This window comes from Rhinolophus sinicus, chromosome 4 (genome assembly GCF_057876585.1).
Source record: "Rhinolophus sinicus isolate RSI-liver-muscle chromosome 4, RSI-T2T, whole genome shotgun sequence".
In the NCBI taxonomy this organism is placed as follows: Eukaryota; Metazoa; Chordata; class Mammalia; order Chiroptera; family Rhinolophidae; genus Rhinolophus; species Rhinolophus sinicus.
Genome location: NC_142504.1, coordinates 30,781,705 through 30,799,207, shown reverse-complemented (window position 1 = coordinate 30,799,207; position 17,503 = coordinate 30,781,705). Strand labels below are relative to the sequence as shown.

Here is a 17,503-nt window from a genome sequence, read left to right as displayed (position 1 = left end):
GTTTTAAACTTCCCTGAATTATCAGGCATGTATGTGCTCTCTCCTATCTAGCTCAACATATCTTTATGTGATAGCTCCCAACTACTTACAAGGTATGTGACCTTAGGCAAATTACCTAAACCCATCAAGCCTTCCTTTCCTTGGAGGTGTCACTTGGAGCTAAAACAAAACAAAACAAAACAAAACAAAACAAAACAAAAAACAAAACAAAACACAACACAACACAAAACTATCTGTCTCATAGGCTGTATATGGTAAGAATTAAATGGAGGGGCAGCCAGATGGCTCAGTTGGTTAGAGCGAGAGCTCTCAACAACAAAGTTGCCAGTTCAATTCCCACATGGGATGGTGGGCTGCCCTTCCCGCAACTAAAGATTGAAAATGGCGACTGGACTTGGAGCTGAGCTGTGCCCTCCACAATTAGATTGAAGGACAATGACTTGGAGCTGATGGACCCTGGAGAAACACACTGTTCCCCAACATTCCCCAATAAAAATTAAAAAAAAATAAAAAGAATTAAATGGAAAGCCAGGACTCTTGTTTCTAAGTCCCTCCTGAAAGTGCTGGCACCATATTCGATCTTGCTAGCTTCAGATGCTTCAAATCCTTCCATCTTCAGTGACTCTTTTTCTGCTCTGTACACAGACAGGCATGGTTCTCCCAACAAAATTAAAAGAAACAATAAATCTCTCAAGCTCCTTACCCCAATACCATTACCGCATGACTCTACCTTTTCTTCCAGTTGCTGTACTCTTTTCCTTTTTTTCTTTCACAGTAAAAGATAGTGGTTTGTGCCTGCTAATATTTTTCTCATAAGGTTTCTACTTCTGCCACCCTACTTAAATTGATTTCTTAAAAATAATCATTGACTCCCATCTTTAAGTATGAAGACCTTTTCTTGGCCTTCATCCCCCTTGATCTCTGCAGCATTTAATACCACTCATGTCTCCCTCGTCCCCACTCTATCTCATCTCTCTACTAGCTCCCACACACTATGTTCATGCCAGTTCTCCACCTGACAAGCCCCTCTGCTTTTTCTCCACCTATACTTCTTCCTGCCACTGAAATGCGGGTGGTATCTGAGTTCTATCATTGGTGCCCCATCAGCTTGGAGACCTTACCCACTCTCATAGCTCCAGGCATGTGGACAACCCTTAAAAGAGCATCTATAGTCCCCATCCTACAAGGCCCTACTCCTTCATTCAACATGGTAGAGTAAGAAAAAAACACTGGACAGGGAGTCAGGAGACAGTCTGTCTCAGCCCTGCCCTGGCCTACCTAAGTCACCTAGTTAAATCTTACACGACTGCGAGGCTTCTATTCCTCAATTATAAAGGTAACATCAGATAGAACGTTTTTTTCATATTCTTGCAGATTCTCAAATATTATGAAATCTAAAATTTAAAGTAGTATCATCCACCAGAAATATGAGATTCCTCTTCTAATCTTCCTTTTCACCTTTTAATCACCTTTCAAGACGTTGCGAGACTAACTCTCAAACACCCTTCAAATGTATCCCGCCTCTGCATCCCACCATCACGGGCCAAGCATAGGTCAATGCCATCTCTCCTCTCCGCCCATTCCCAGCACATATCCTCCTAAGTGGCCTCCCAGCCTTCAGTCCTGCTCTCCCACAGGACATTCTCCACTCTGAAGCTGAATGATCCTTTCCCAAACACAAAGCTGATCATGCCATTTGTGTTTGTCTTCCACCTGGTTACCTGCCATCTCCCTTCAGAAAGCCTTCCTGGTCTTGCGATGAGTCAGCTCCACAGCCCTTAGAACCCTATGCACACCCCTCTGACAGCCCTTCTCAGCTGCACATGTGTTGTATCCCAAGGGTCTGTCTACTTGTCCGACTGCCCCCACGAGATGGTAAACGCCTTATAAAAACCATGCGCTATTGAGTTTTTCGTATCCCCAGACCCCGGGGCAGAGCTTGCTGGGTAAGTTAGTAGATGCCTCTGAAACTGGAAAAGTAATCTCTCATACAATTAGCTCCTTTCTTTACAGGTAACTTCTAATACCGTGGTCTTCTTTGAGCATTACTTGCCAATGCTCTCACTTTCTGTGCTCTAATAGTCTTGTGTACAGATTGGAAACACGTGGTTTTTGCTCACTATTCACTGGCTCAACAAATACTTATCCAATGTCTAATTATGTGCCAGAAACTGTAACAAAGAGTGTGAACAAGACAGGTCTCTAGTATCAAAATACACTCTAGATAAGGGAGATATACACACAGAGAGAAAAGTTATCGGATGGCGATGGGTGCTACCGTGTTTCCCCCAAAATAAGACTGAGCCAGACCATCAGCTCTAATGAGTCTTCTGGAGCAAAAGTTAATATAAGACCCAGTCTTATTTTAATATAAGACTGGGTTTAATATAGTATAGTATAATATAATATAATATAATATAAATATAATATAATATACCAGGTCTTATTTTAATGTAAGACTGGGTATAATATAATAATATAATACTGGGTCTTACATTAGTGTTTGCTCCAAGAGATGCATTAGAGCTGATGGTCCGGCTAGGTCTTATTTTCGGGGAAACATGGTAGGTAAAGGATAGGAAGAGGGGATATGACAGTGATGATGTAGTTGTCTTTGTAAGCAGGCATCTGTGGAGCTAAGACGTGAGGGGAAGAGACTTCAGACAGACTGAAAAGCGAGAGGGAATGAGCTTGGAGTATCTGAAGAAAGGAGAGGCAGCCAGTACATCCAGCAGAGTAGAAGGTGGTACAAAATGGGGAGTGCAGGGAACAGGGCCAGCAGTGAAGGACTTGGGGTTCTGTTCTGAGTGCAGCGGAAGCTGCTGGATGGTTTCTCACCAGGGAGACACAGTTTCTGTAGGGGCACACTAATTTCTCACTTCCTTTGGTTTCTGCTCAAATATCATCTCACCGGAGAGGTCTTCCCGGACCAACCCACTGAAATGTACCCCTTCCAATTCCATCCTGCCTTGGCCCTTATCCATACCCTCACCCGACCTAGCCTTTCTTCTTCTTCAAGGTTTTTTTTAACACCACCCGATGTCATGTATTTTTTTTTTTTTTTTTTTGCTGGCTGGTTTTTTCTACCCACCAAACTGTGAGCAGGGACTTAGACTTCACAGCCACATCCTAAACGGCTAGAACAGGGCACACAGTCAGCTCTCAATAGAAGTGTGTTGAGTGACTGAATTAATCTGATTTACATTTTAAATAGATCAATCAATCTGGCTGCTGTGGGAACAAAACAAGATTTGGGAGAGTCAAAAGTCAAAATAAAGAAACCCCATGGGGAGGCTTTCCCAGAGACCCAGATGAAAGTCAAATGTGGGAGAAGACTGGTGAGAACTACCACTGTGGTGGTTGTAAAACCATAGAATGTGTCTTGGTGTTAGAAAATGAGCATGGTACCATGTCCTCAAAGTATTGACTCAATAGTTGTTTTCTTCATGGGGGGCTATGAGCTTATAAAAAGAGATATTGCTTAAAGCTGCTACATCAAGACATTAGTCTTGGGCTGGCCCGGTGGCTCAGGCAGTTAGAGCTCCATGCTCCTAACTCCGAAGGCTGCCGGTTTGATTCCCACATGGGCCAGTGGGCTCTCAACCACAAGGTTGCCGGTTCAACTCCTCGAGTCCCGCAAGGGATGGTGGGCTCTGACCCTTGCAACTAAGATTGAACACGGCACCTTGAGCTGAGCTGCGGCTGAGCTCCCGGATGGCTCAGTTGGTTGGAGTGCATCCTCTCAACCACAAGGTTGCCAGTTCGATTCCTCGAGTCCTGCAAGGGATGGTGGGCTGCGCCCCCTGCAACTAGCAACGGCAACTGGACCTGGAGCTGAGCTGCGCCCTCCACAACTAAGGCTGAAAGGACAACAACTTGAAGCTGAACAGCACCCTCCACAACTAAGATTGAAAGGACAACTTGACTTGGAAAAAAAAAAGTCCTGGAAGTACACACTGTTCCCCAATAAAGTCCTGTTCCCCTTCCCCAATTAAAAAAAAATGACACTAGTCTTAAGTACTTATATGTTACCAAGATAAAATTGATAAACTGGTGTAATTTAACAAAATTCTATTAACTCTAAAAAAATGCACATGCCCCCTTGACCTAACAACTTCATTAGTAGGAATTTATCATTGGTATATACTTACAAAAGTATGTCAAAATATATGCAGGGATGTTCACCCTGTCATTGCTTGTCATATCCCCAAACTACAAACAATATAAATACCCATCAGTAGTCAACTGCTTAAAAAAATTAAAAAAAAAAAATTTATACGGCTATTAAAATAAAATGAGGAAAGCTTTAAGATATACTGTGTACTTAGAAAGATTCTATTTTTGTTAAAACATACATACACAAGACATTGATATGGGTATAATTCATGATATACAGAGAGAAAGAAAGGAAAGGGGGAGGAGAGATAAATATTGATCTTAGTAGAAAGTTTTTTTCTTAAAAATATATTAAAAAAATATGAAGTAGTGGTTATCCTTTGAAGAGAGAATGAAGCGGTAAAGAGAGAATTTTACTTTCTTTCAGACGTTTCTAAATGTTACCAAAAGAGGGGTCTTTGTTTACAGGGTTCACTATATCTGTTCTAAACTATTTCTAACCTCAGGAATGTGAAATGTTTACCACATCCACTTTTTCTTTTTTTTTTTTCACTTGTAAATGTATTTCTAAAGCAACTATTCTAATTACCACTGGGAAGCTACAGAATAGTAGGGTATTTTGCAAGTCAATTCAGGAGAAAAATAGAAGACCACCAGGTTAAGTCCAATTTAGGTAAGGTTAAGCACTGCAGGCCTAAACACACAAGACAGAGCCAACTACTCCCCCTCCTGGGTCTGGCATTGTTATGTTAACAACAGCAAACAAAAGGACACAGGGAAGGAGAAGGAAGATTACCTGTCCCAACTAAAACTAGGACAGCAGTTCTCTTTTTAAAGACCCACGTGGAGGGACACATTTAAAAGTATTAGGTCACTTCAGGTCACTTGCATTTTTCTACCCGAGCAAGACAAGAAACAGTGAAAAGCTTTATTACTAAAAGGTGCTATCCGGAATCAAAAACAGAGTCAACTGCACAGCAATGCTAAAGCTGTGATGCCCCTAAAAGGATGGATCTTGAATTGCTAAAGTGATTTCTGACTATGGAGGGCTGGTTTAAGGTGGGTGATCCTGGAGTAGAGAAAGTCACAGGAAACCAAACCTGAGGCTGAAAGCTGGGATAATATAAATGAGAGTAAGCTAGGGAGGCAATAAAGACCAACCACACTGAACAGAGAGGTGAATTCTGCTGACTGAAGCCCAGGTTCACAGATCTCAGTGAATTTAGCGATGACACCAATGACCAGAAGAAAGCAGGGGACGGCCAGGTCACGTTCTTGCAATGAACAGAAGTTTCCAGAAGCTCAACGTGTTAGCGACTTCACTTGGTAATTACCAAAGCACCCAAAGCAGCACCAAGCTCTGTGGAATGCCTCTGAACTAGATTAAACCACCAGGCTAGTAATTAAACTAACTTTATATGGGAGAGGTCTCTTGCTCAAACTTGAGCAATCCTGCTCATTTCAGGAAAGCAATTTTAGCACGAAAGTGGAAACAAGACACTTCTGAGCCTCAATTTCAGCTCAGATACTATCGTTGGCAGCTTCTGGTCTCCGCACTATAAAATCAGGAGACCAACGATTTCCAGGGGGTGTTAAAGGGGATTAAGATTATGAAATACTACGAAGATGAAAAGGACTAAGTCTCAGTCTTATATCATTTGCAGGTAGTTTAACAGTCTCTGTTTCTGTGTAGCAAACAAGTTTGTACCATTTTATCCATCTAGACATTTCAATAGCAGCCATCGCCACAGTACCTAACTGTTTAGTACCAGACAACCTGTTGAAAGATTGCTTGGCATCTTGTCAAAATGACATGCTGCGACATCATGTTCTAGTCTGCATGAGCCCCAGAATTTAGAAAAGCAGATGATTTTTCCTCTGATTGATCAACGCGATCCCTCATAACAATACTGTTTATTTCTTACAGCTGCATCATTGGTCAATGAAATAGCTAGAACATTGCGACCACTGCACAACCACAGAGCATTTTAAGAGCTGCTTTTAAAAATTAGCATGTTGATTCCAAAACACCATAGATTCCTACATATAAGGCAAGGTTCCCCCCATCTTAAAACTAACCCCAGAAAAAAAGCATGTCACATAATATTTGATCCTTACAAAATCTCAGATCATGGGGTACTCTTCCAATCACTTGACCTTGAGGTGTACAGAGCACCATTTGGGAAAAGCAGATTTGCCTGAAACAACCTCAGTGACTACACTGGATGTTTACCAAAGTCACCTGCAAACGTTCAGTTAAAAAGAAAAGGGTGAAAATGCAGGAGAGGAGATCCTGGGGATAGGATCTCACAAATGCTGTGCTGAATGTCAAAACAAGGCATTTCAAGTTCTCTTTAAAAAGCAATGTGGCAAGTTGTTACATTATGGGACCAGTTATATCCATTCAGGATGAACTGGGAATAGGAAAACAGAAAACAACTGTCCTAATGCTATGTGTCTGTGGGATAAAACTTCCAAGGAAAATACTGCACCCAGAGTGCAAAGGTACTTCATTTTGCCAGCTTGGGATAAAAATGAAGATCGTGTACTCTTGTAAAACCATGTAAACGACTGATTCAAAAAGTGGATTAAGTGATAATCAAGAAACTGATTCAAAATTCATATGGAGAATATGAGTACTTATTGATATTGTGTTTAGGAAAAACAGTATTAATTTTATATAATATGATTTTACATATTTATGTGTAAATAAATGAAAACTATTTTAAGTAGATATTTGACTTCTCCTATATCCCTGAATGTTTACATATTCAAGTTGACCATGGAATATTTGTTTAAAAATTTTCACATTGTAAGATGATGAACACCTTATGTTTGAGAAAGCCTTAGAGCCGGGCATATAAGAAGCTAATTTTAGTATATTCCATTACAACTTCCTTGGTAGAGGAGTGTGAATAACAAATTTTAAGAATTTTTGAAAAGTTTGGCTTTGTAATCATTCTGAAAAACTACTTTCTAAATGAAAAATGGTTAAGATTCCAAATAGTTACGACGAAGCACACATATGGATAAGGCTGGGAGGTACAGGATCAGAAAATAAACTGTGGGCTTCTCCTTAAACTGAGCTCAGCACATCCTCCGACGGTGCCCTGTGATCTCTGCATCTGTCTTTCCCGGAGGACAACACTGAGAATCAGGTTTTTGTATCACAACAAATCCAAATAAAGCTCCAGCCAGAGGTGCTGCAAAGAGCTGTGCATGGAACAAGGCTAGAGGGCGCCATTCACGTCATAGTCATCCCTGATTTGTGGATTTCTAAGGCTGGTTTTTCGGCAGGTGGCAGGAAGGGGCACCTCCTTCTAACTGGCATGAAGATACACTAGGGGCTCCAGCAGAGCATCTACTCCAGGTGTAGAAACGCGAGGAACTGATTTCATGTTGATGAGCAGTTACTAGTTTATACACTCAAATAAATGACCCAAGGGAAAGTTACCTTGTAGATGCCAAAGAACCCCAGGTCCCTTACGACAGAAAGAGCACTGACTCGGGGACCAGTGGTGATTTCCCCAGCCACCTGCAAACGGATCTTGACAATTTCCAAAGGATTTGTGAAAATCACCTGGGAGCCTCCTGCCTAAAAAGGAGAAAAAGAAAAGATTTAGTATCAAAGCAGGGCAATGGTAAGGTTGGGTTCAGGAAGAAATGAGTGATTATCCTCAATGGAGCTCAGAGTATCCTATTCTCAAGAGACTGTAGTTTCAACCCTAGTCCCATCGAGTAAAACAGAGATTACGAGTTTGAATCAAAATACAGTCACTGCTTCGGAGACCTTGGGTAAAGAGACCCTACCTCCTTCATGCAGAGCTTGAAAGAAGGCAAAACTAGAGACTTTGCCAAAAGCAGAAAGACTTCTTACCAATGTCCTCACACTAAAATGCCAAATATTCCTTTAAGCACAATCAACTGCCACCCAGGGTTCAAAGCTGAGGATACAAAGGCAGCAATAAAATGAAAATCAAACCCAACATATGGTGATGGAAAGAGAATTGACTCTGGGTGGCGAACATACAATGTGATGCATTGATGATGTATCACAGAATTGTACACCTGAAGTCTATGTAAGTTTACTAACAATCGTCACCCCAATAAACTTTCATAAAAAAAAAAAAAAAAAAAAAAAGAAAATCAAACAGTATCCAACTAAAGAGATCCAGATCTGCTTGTCAGAGTAGGAGAGCACAGGAAAGACAGAGCTTCTCTCATGATGGACTTCGTGATTCTGTCAATAGTTCAAAATTGACAGAAAGCATGTAAACTTAGGTGAAAGCTATTTTTATTTCTCTTAAAAACTCAGGTAGATTATCAAACACCATTTTCTGAAGTTAAATATTATTAGAATTTTATTTATGTATTACCGTGTATAGAATTACTCTTTTCATATAAGATAAATGTCAAAGTAGTAAAAATATGCATTAAATCAATTATGGCCCAAACTTTGAACAACGTGTGTTATTTCATTCCAGCAATGGCTGGGTGCCATACCTCCGAGATCATCAGTGGAAATCTTTAAAGTGCACTATAAGGGAAATTTTAAGCTAGCTATTTTGAAGCTAAGCCTATATTTATCATAAGCAATTACGTTCTTTCTTACTGTACTTCAACTTGTTATTCCTTGTCACAAATATATTAAAATTTTTGTATCTTTCGAACTAAGATTGACACAGAATCTTCACTATGTAGTGATTGCACGAAACTAGACCACAGGCATAGTAATGACATTTTACAGCTTAGTAAATGCCATCACAGCAACAGGCTCAATTTGGGTCAAAAATCACACAAAATTACTTCTTGCTCAATACTTTGATCCTATTAACTAATGTATGCATCCTCACAAAATGGCCTCTACTAATCAAAACCAGGTACACAGATGGTCTTTGAAATGTCGTTTATAATACCTGGAAATAAAAATTAGAAATACATAAATATCCAATGGTAAGGAATGGATCAAATGAATTGGAGTATGTTTGTGCAATGAGATTCTATGCTGCTAATAGAAATATTGTGGAAAAGGTTCAATATATACTATGAAGGAAAAACTCTCATATGTTTAAATGCATGTACACCTTTCCCTACTGTCCTTAAATCATGTGGAAGAGATACGGCAGTATAGTGCTTTTGAGGTGGTAGGATTACAAGGGGTTTATTTTCTTTTCTGCTGCATTTTTAAAAAATTTCTTCTATACAGATCATGTGTTACTTCTATAAGTAAAAATAAATACTTCTGCCTAACTTATCTAATATACACGGCAATGCTAACCAAAAAAAAATTCACCCACTCTCTGAATAAAATTTTTTTCATTTTTATAAACTTGATACTTTATTCAAGACACACGTGTTCTTAAAAACAGACTGAGACTTTCCCTCACTCCACTCATTAAAACTGTTTAGAAGGCAGTAGTATTCCCGTGTCTAGACTGCCACCCTGACTACCTGTCCTTACCTGTTTCTACCATGTTTTGCTCATCCCCCATCTTAGGTGAAGGAGGCACCAAGTAGTACCATTATTAAAGGGCATAATTCTTACGTATAGAATTGCTGTCTCATTCATTACCACATATCTGTACTAATGTCTGTAAAAGTTAACATGCACTACAATATAATAAGAACTTATACTCAACTCCCTAACTCCAAGCCAATCAATAGGTGCCACTTCTTTTAGCACAGAAAAGTGAATTCTAACCACTAAGGATGATGCAAAAGTCAGATCCACTCCAGAGAACTGCAGGGAAGAGAAGCAGTGGGAAGAAAGCGTGTGGTGACACTAGGAAAAAATAATGATGCGCTCGTTACCTTTAGTGGGCTCAGAAAGAAAGAACCTACAGATTGAAAGTGGCACGTTGTAGAGGTGCTTCAAGATGAATGGGACCTTTGGAGTCAAGCTGGAAGAAAATGAGACTCCGAGGCACCAAGAGAAGATGCTTATCATCAGATGCACGGTGTCTGGGCATCACCATGACTTGATCACGGAGCAGCACACACTGCCTGCTGCTCTTCTGGCTCCTGGTCTATTATCCATTCACAGTACCTTGCCCAGGTCCCTCCTTTGCAGAGATCAAAGACCGCCAAATCCGCGGACAGGAACACCTATTGTGCACGATGTCTTTGTGTCCCTCATCACTTGAGAGCTCTGGCTGTGTGAAGATACTGCTTTTTTGTGCAATTTTGTCACAAATCATTTCCCTATGACTCTCTGGGGTCTGAGGCAAGTAGGACAGGGGAAGACTGTCCATATTAGAACTGGCTCTGTGTGGCATATTACATTTACAGTGGTGACACTGACTCCTCTACAGGCTTCCTGGAATATTCTTTGTTACTAAAATCTTAGTTACTACCCAGTATCTGGATCCATTTAAAGAGAAAGGCATACACCTCTTGCAGACTCACTTCAGCTACCTGATCATTCATTCCTTTATTCACCAAATATTTTTAAGAAATCGTGTTCAAAGTTTGTCCTAAAAATTGCAAGGATACAAGATGAGTGAGAAAGCATTCTTGTTTCAAGGAGCTTGAAAAGGAGTACAGATAATAGGTATTTACTAAGCATTCATTATGGGCTATCAGGATATTGCTTTGCATATATGTGTGTGTGTGTGTGTGTGTGTGTGTGTGTGTGTGTGTGTGTGTGTGTGTATATATATATATTATATACCTTTTCAGTCCACTCAGGAGGTATTTTTCCAGATTTTACATAAGAGGAAATTGAGGCATAGAAAGATGAAAGCAACTGTTACAGGCTGAACTGTGCTCCACCAAAATTCATGTATTGAAGTACTAAACCTCAGCACCTCAGAACGTGCCTGTATTTGGAGATCGGGCTTTCAAAGATGTAATTAAGGTAAAATAAGGTCATATGGGTGGGCCCTAATCCAATGTGACCAGTATCCTTATAATAAGAGGACACTGAGATAAAGACACATATGTGTAGGAGAAAAGACCGTATGGAGGATACACGGAGAAGGTGGCCATCTTCAAACCAAGGAGAGAGGCCTCAGAAGAAACCAACCCTGCTGACACCTTCATCTTAGACTTCCCGCCTCCAGAAATGTGAGAAAATAAATTTATGTGGTTTAAGTCACCTAGTCTTTGCTTTTCTGTTACGGCAGTTCTAGAAAACTAATATAACAATTCATCCAGGGCTACAAGCAAGCAAGCAAAGGATTTTCTACTGAGTCCAACAAATATATGCCTTCTGAACAGAGAAAATGGCACATGAGAAAAGATAACTATATGACAAGAGCTAAGGTCCATACAAATTGCCATGGCAATTCAAAGGAGGGCAAGATTTCTGCTGGCTGGGGCAATCTGGGGAGATGGTAAGGCATATAAGATAACACATCAGCTGGTGACTGAAGTGAGCTTAGTTAGGATGACTATAGCCCTGCGAACCCTTTCTCCTCTTCTGGAAAAGTCAGAGACGGGCTTTGGTTGAGCATTTGTGATATAGCTGTCGCTGGGCTAACTCTTCAGACCTTATCTCCATTCCTCCGATGATGCTGACACAGGCTATATTTCTGCCGTTCTGGAGATGAGGAAATGAAAAGCCACAGCATTCTGTCCAAAGCAGACAGAATTTGAACCCGACAGGCCTGATTCCTAACCCAGGCTCACAACCATTATGTTGACTTGCAGAATGTCAAAAAGCCTATGCTTTACAACAGATTCATTTTCAGTGTTTTCTTTCTTGTTTAAACAGAGTATCTGCCTGAATCATTGGTTAATCTGATCACACAGACTAGAACTGGCATGATTTGGAGAGCCCCTGTCTAGAAGAGATAAATCAATGATTCAGAGACACTAAAGTACATCAAGAAATATGGAAGAAAGTTTTTTACAGGTACAATATAGTTGACTTTCATCAGATGCAGCAAATTTTTCTTTGTAGATAGGGCAATAAATCATAAGGAAGCCCCAGGACGCTAGGTGGTAAAATCTACAAATCATGCCAAATCTGAATCCTGGAGGAATAGTTCAGACTCAGACATGTATAACTAGTGACATTATTTTCAATTACACTCAGATGGGCTTACAAAATAATTACACTGGTGTGGGTTTTACCTAAATACAGAACAGTGGTTCTGGATTGGAGCAATTGAGTCACACAGACCTGGATTTTAATTCAGGTTTTATCACTTCTTTGTATGTGACCTCAGATAATTCCTCAAACTTACTAAGATATAGATTTCTCATTTGGACTGCAGAGATGACACCATTTCACAGACTCCCTGTGAGGACTATGGCAAACGACTTAACCTACCCACTTTTAAACTTACCACACCTGTAAAATGGGCACGCTTACATTAATGCTCTTCACGATTTCAAGAAATATTGACTGCGAGCCAACTCTATCGCGGTGTATAGGAGTGAACAAGACAAGGACCCCCTCCCTCATGGAGCACATATTCTAGCTGTTATTTATTGAATTATGTGAGTATTAAATGAAAACATGTATTTAAAGCACTTATCCTAGTACATAGCATGCTGTATGCTCAATCAATGGCATTGATTACCATTAATAAACATAAGACAGAACTCTGTTTAGGTGAATTTAGCTTACCAAACGCCTTTAAAGCCAGTAAACATTGAGTTTTCTTTCCCTTGAAACATGCACATTAAACTTCCTTTCTGAGGAAAGCAGAGTTATACTGAAGATTGGTAGGAAGCAGCTATATCAGGTAAAAAAGAAAAAAAAGAAAGAAAAGAATGTACCTAAGTGGGTAATGGGTGATGCAGTAAAGCTCAACATAGGCAGATGATTTTTATTTAAGTTCATTTAATTTTATTTAATTAAATTTAAGCTGACATTCAATAAACTATGGGTATTTTTAATTCTGAAATGTTTTTGTTATTGAGAAACGGTTAATCATGTCCCAGTGTAGGAGCTGGTAAAAATGACAACGGCCAGATAGGTAACTAGCATCGTTCACCTCACTGTGTTTATGGGACTGGCCTCTGCTGTTCCATTCAGGTGTGACTGTCCCCAACACTGGCAAATCACTTTGGAAATGTGAACCACTGTCACAAAAGGAACAAAGAGAGGAGACAGAGACTGAATTGGATGTGGGACAAAAGGTTCCCCACTGCTGAAAACGATGCACAGTGCGTGTTCTTCTGACCAGGTGACGTGACTGCTAGAGGTGAAAGGCAACACAATCGCCTTTCGTGCTCAAGAGCAACTTCGAATTTGGGGGGCTTTTCAAGGCTACCTCAAGTGGATGTTGAATGCCTCATCTTGCTACCAATACAAATGAAAGTTCCCATCTCCATATGACATTTTTAGCTGTTGTGATTTTCGTCTAAAGTCTGTGATCTTCCTAAATTCACCTGTGCATCCTGGAGGGCTGAGACCAGCCAACCAGAAAGGAAAATGGGAATGTGGAGGCTACAACTCTGTCCGCAGGAAGCCCAAGCACCAGGCTTCTCAAATGAATGGAGCTCTCTTGACACAAAGCATTGTCATTCTTTCCAAATGCTCCAATCTTTCACATGATATGGTTCTCGTGGCTCGAAATAAAATATAGGGTTTTTTTTTTCCTTCTAATACCCTCTCTCTGAAGTGGGCTACACAGACAGTCTACAAAGAACTTGAAATGTGGCTTCTATCGCAGCTTTTGCTCAATACCTAGATGCTTCTGTAAGCTTGTTTTCTTCTCGTTCTCACAATTTTGCCACCCCAGTTCCTCTTGCCATGTTATATGATGATTTACTTCACTGTTAACACTTCTGATTTTACATAGGTAATTTTATCGTGGCAAATTATGTGTCTATTTCTTTCTTAAAAACAATTTCAAGAAATGCAATATTTAGAAAGGCAATAATCCTAAATGTATGGCCTAAATTTCTTTAAGTACTGTCAGAACAGTGACCTTCACCATTATTGGACCACTTTAGGTCCAATAATGGTGAACAAGTAGGGTTTAAAGTTATGTGTCTTAAAAAGGACTTGCCAAGGCTGTCTGCTCATTACTATAACCACGGGAAACAGCGGCATGAAATATTATCTAAATACATGACTGAAAGGATCAATTCAGGGGCTCCAGTTCCTATTTCCGTATGAACCATTTTCTTTCACCTCTTATGAACTAAACAAGCCTTTTTCTCCAATGTTTCTTTACTAAGTGGGATAGTATCCCCCGAACATTCTTTCTTGGGACCTCGGGATTTGAGTCAAAAGAACCCACAAGATGAAAAAACATACTTTCTCATGATTCCCTTTCCCCCCTCAAATCATTCTAGGCAACCGTCTTGAGACTCTGCAGAGAATATTAACAATCTCGAATTTAAAAAATCCAATTCCGTTATCAATCTTCTGTCCACAGAAAACATAGCAGTGTATTTTAACATTGTATAATTCCTGCTATATTTTAAACTAAAAGCATTAACTATAACTGTAATTTAATCACCTCCCTTTCATTTGAATTCACATGGAAGATACTTATAGCTACTTAAAAAATTAAGTGGTAAAATGTATATGAAGAATATGTATCTTGATATTTTAATTATGCTCAATTGAATGCACTTAGATTTAAAGTGCTTTTCACAAATGACATGTGCTAAGAATATCTAATTGCACACTGACATTCTAAAATGTGTGCTTACATGTGTCAAAAATAGATTAATATGAAGTTATGGAATATGACTTTTTTAAAAAACTAAAACCCAAATACATTATTTTGATTATTTGGACACAAATAAAATTGCAACTTCAAAAAAAGTCTATACTAGTAAATGTCTAATGGTTTACATTACATATAAAATGAATACTCAAGTGATGACAGTTTTTGATTTTTGAGTAAATTGGAAAATGAAGACTTCTTAAGAAATCTAGCTTCAACGTATTTCCCATTTATTCTCTTACTAATTCAATGTTAAAAGGAGATATGAAAATAATCTGTGTATAGCAGCACAGAAAGTACAGGTATAAATAATCATCGTATATAAAGATCACAGGTACAAAACAGATATTCAACAAATAGCAGTGGATGAACTGAAATGAAATGCAGGGCCCAATAGCAGTTAACTGCTGTTCACAAGTACTAAAGACAGACACCAAACAACCTCACAGAGAAGCTAACAAACTTGAGGGAGCGTGAGGCCCAGAGGCCACTCACTCCATCCAGCTTTGAGTAGAAATTGTCAGACCCAGTGTCCTCACAAGAGGGGTCATCACTCTACTGCCATCAGGAATGAGTCCCCATTACAAGCTGAGTAAAAACCTGTATCTTCACCCCTAGTATTATGGGCTAAATTGTGTCCCTCCAAAATTCATGTTGAAGTCCTACCCTTGTATCTCAGAATGTGACTATATAAGGAGGCAGCACCTTTAAAGAGGTAATTTAAGGTAAAATGAGGTTATATGGGTAGGCCCTAATCTGATGTGATGGGAGTCCTTATAAAAGATTAGGATACAGCCAACACACAGACTGAGGCGTGACTATGTGAGGACATAGTGAGAAGATGGCCACCTGCAAGCAAAGCAGAGAGGCTTCAGAAGAAAACCAAATCTGCAGATACCTTGATCTTGGACTTCTGGCTTTTGTAAGTGTGAGAAAACAAAATTCTGTTGTTTAAGCTATGCAGTCTTTGGTATTTTGTTATGGCAGCCCTAGCAAACTAATACACCTAGTTAGATGAACTGTACATCTCTAAACATAAAGCAATACAGGATTTTCTCCTTTGATTTGGTGTGTAAATTAAGCTCTTAAGTAAAAAGTCTGTAACTAGATTTTTAAGAATGTTGAGAAGAGAATGGATTTTCACCACTTAATTGTTTTTGAGACAGATACCAAATTGAAATTTCCTATTCTTAATTTCTTAACTACATGGCAAGGCAGAAAAAGGCTGCACTGTTGACACGTTTTACAAATATTAAATTTCACATTTTCAACTTCATAGGGTTTTAATAGGCCTATAGAAGCCTGGCCAAGGAACCAAAGCAGAATCTGTTTGACTGACATTAAAAAGCAATTAAGTTACAGACCTGTCAAATATGTTCACATTTGGGTTCTGCCTGTTATACATGTCTATTTTGACTACTACTACCAGAACCATTTAATGATTTACAGACCCTCACTGTCTAAAGTACCTTAACTGTATGAATGCTGTGACCTAATCTTTCTTCATAGTTTTATATCATAACAAGCCCCTCCCCTATTTATTAGAAATCCAGAAGGATATCCAGACATTTGAACTGTGTTGAGTCAAATGACTCTGAGACTTTCCCCAAAAAGGGTAAGAGAGGAACATAGAAAAGAGACATTTATCTGGCTTAGTGTCCATCACAAGCTGGACTTTCCCCTAATAAGATGACGTTTCTGAGCCAACAAATGCAATCCTTAGTGTCATCAGATAGCTCTTTTATTTTTGCCCAGAGTCCAACTTGAAACCTAGAGAAAGAGCTTTTCACAGATGTTTGAAAGCAGCAGAATTCTTATTCCAGTGCCTTAATACCAACCCCCAGAAGCCTTTTTGGACAAACTATGATGGAGGTGCCTCATGGACTTCTCATAAACTTCTAAATCTAGATATTGCCACGGTTAACATTTTTTGTTATTCTCTCTCTCTCTCTCTCTCTCTCTCTCTGTCTCTCTCTCCCCCCCTCCCCCCCCTCAGAATTTCTTTTTTACAGCAGTTTCAGGTACAGAGGTTTCCCATACACCCCCTGCCCACACAAGCACAGCCCTCCCCTTTATCATCATCCCCACCAGAGTGGTGCATTTGTTACAAATGATGAGCCTACATTGACACATCTTATCACCTAACATCCATAGCTTAATTTAGGGTTCACTCTTGTTACCTTCTATGGGTTTGGACAAACGTATGATGACATATATCTATCATGCTATCACATGGAATATTTTCACTGCCCTATAAATCCTCCATGCTCTGCTTATTCATCTCTCCCCACCCTCCCAACTCCTGGCAACCGCTGATCTTACTATTGTCTCCATAGTTCTGTCTTTTCCAGAATGTACTGTAGTTGGAAGCAGAGATTACGCAGCCATTTCAGATGGGCTTGTTTCACTTAGGAATATGCATTTAAGGTTCCTCCATGTGTTTTCATGGCTTGATAGCTCATTTGTTTTTAGGGGGTCAATAATATTCCATTGGCTATATCACAGTTTATTTATCCATTCACCTACTGAAGGACATCTTGGTTTCTTCCAAGTTTTGCAGTTATAAATAAAGCTGCTAAAAATATCCTCATACAGGTTTTCTTGAAAACATAAATTTTCAACTCCTTTGGGTAAATATCATGGAGTGCAATTGCTGATCTTACCGTAAGAGTACGTTTGATTTTGTAAGAAACCTCCAAACTTTATCTTCCAAAGTGGCTGCACCATTTCGCATTCCTACACGCAGTGTGTAA

General features: G+C 39.6%; 1 protein-coding gene across 2 annotated transcripts in view; it reads right to left on the bottom strand.

Annotated features, from left to right (window-relative positions):
• SLC25A13 (solute carrier family 25 member 13) overlaps nt 1-17,503 on the bottom strand; it is a 178,512-nt gene that overhangs the window by 21,178 nt on the left and 139,831 nt on the right. For both annotated transcript variants that reach the window (XM_019729757.3, XM_019729758.3), the window contains exon 14: nt 7,571-7,711. In XM_019729757.3, the coding sequence (XP_019585316.3) occupies nt 7,571-7,711 (141 nt within the window). The remainder of the gene's footprint in view (nt 1-7,570; nt 7,712-17,503) is intronic.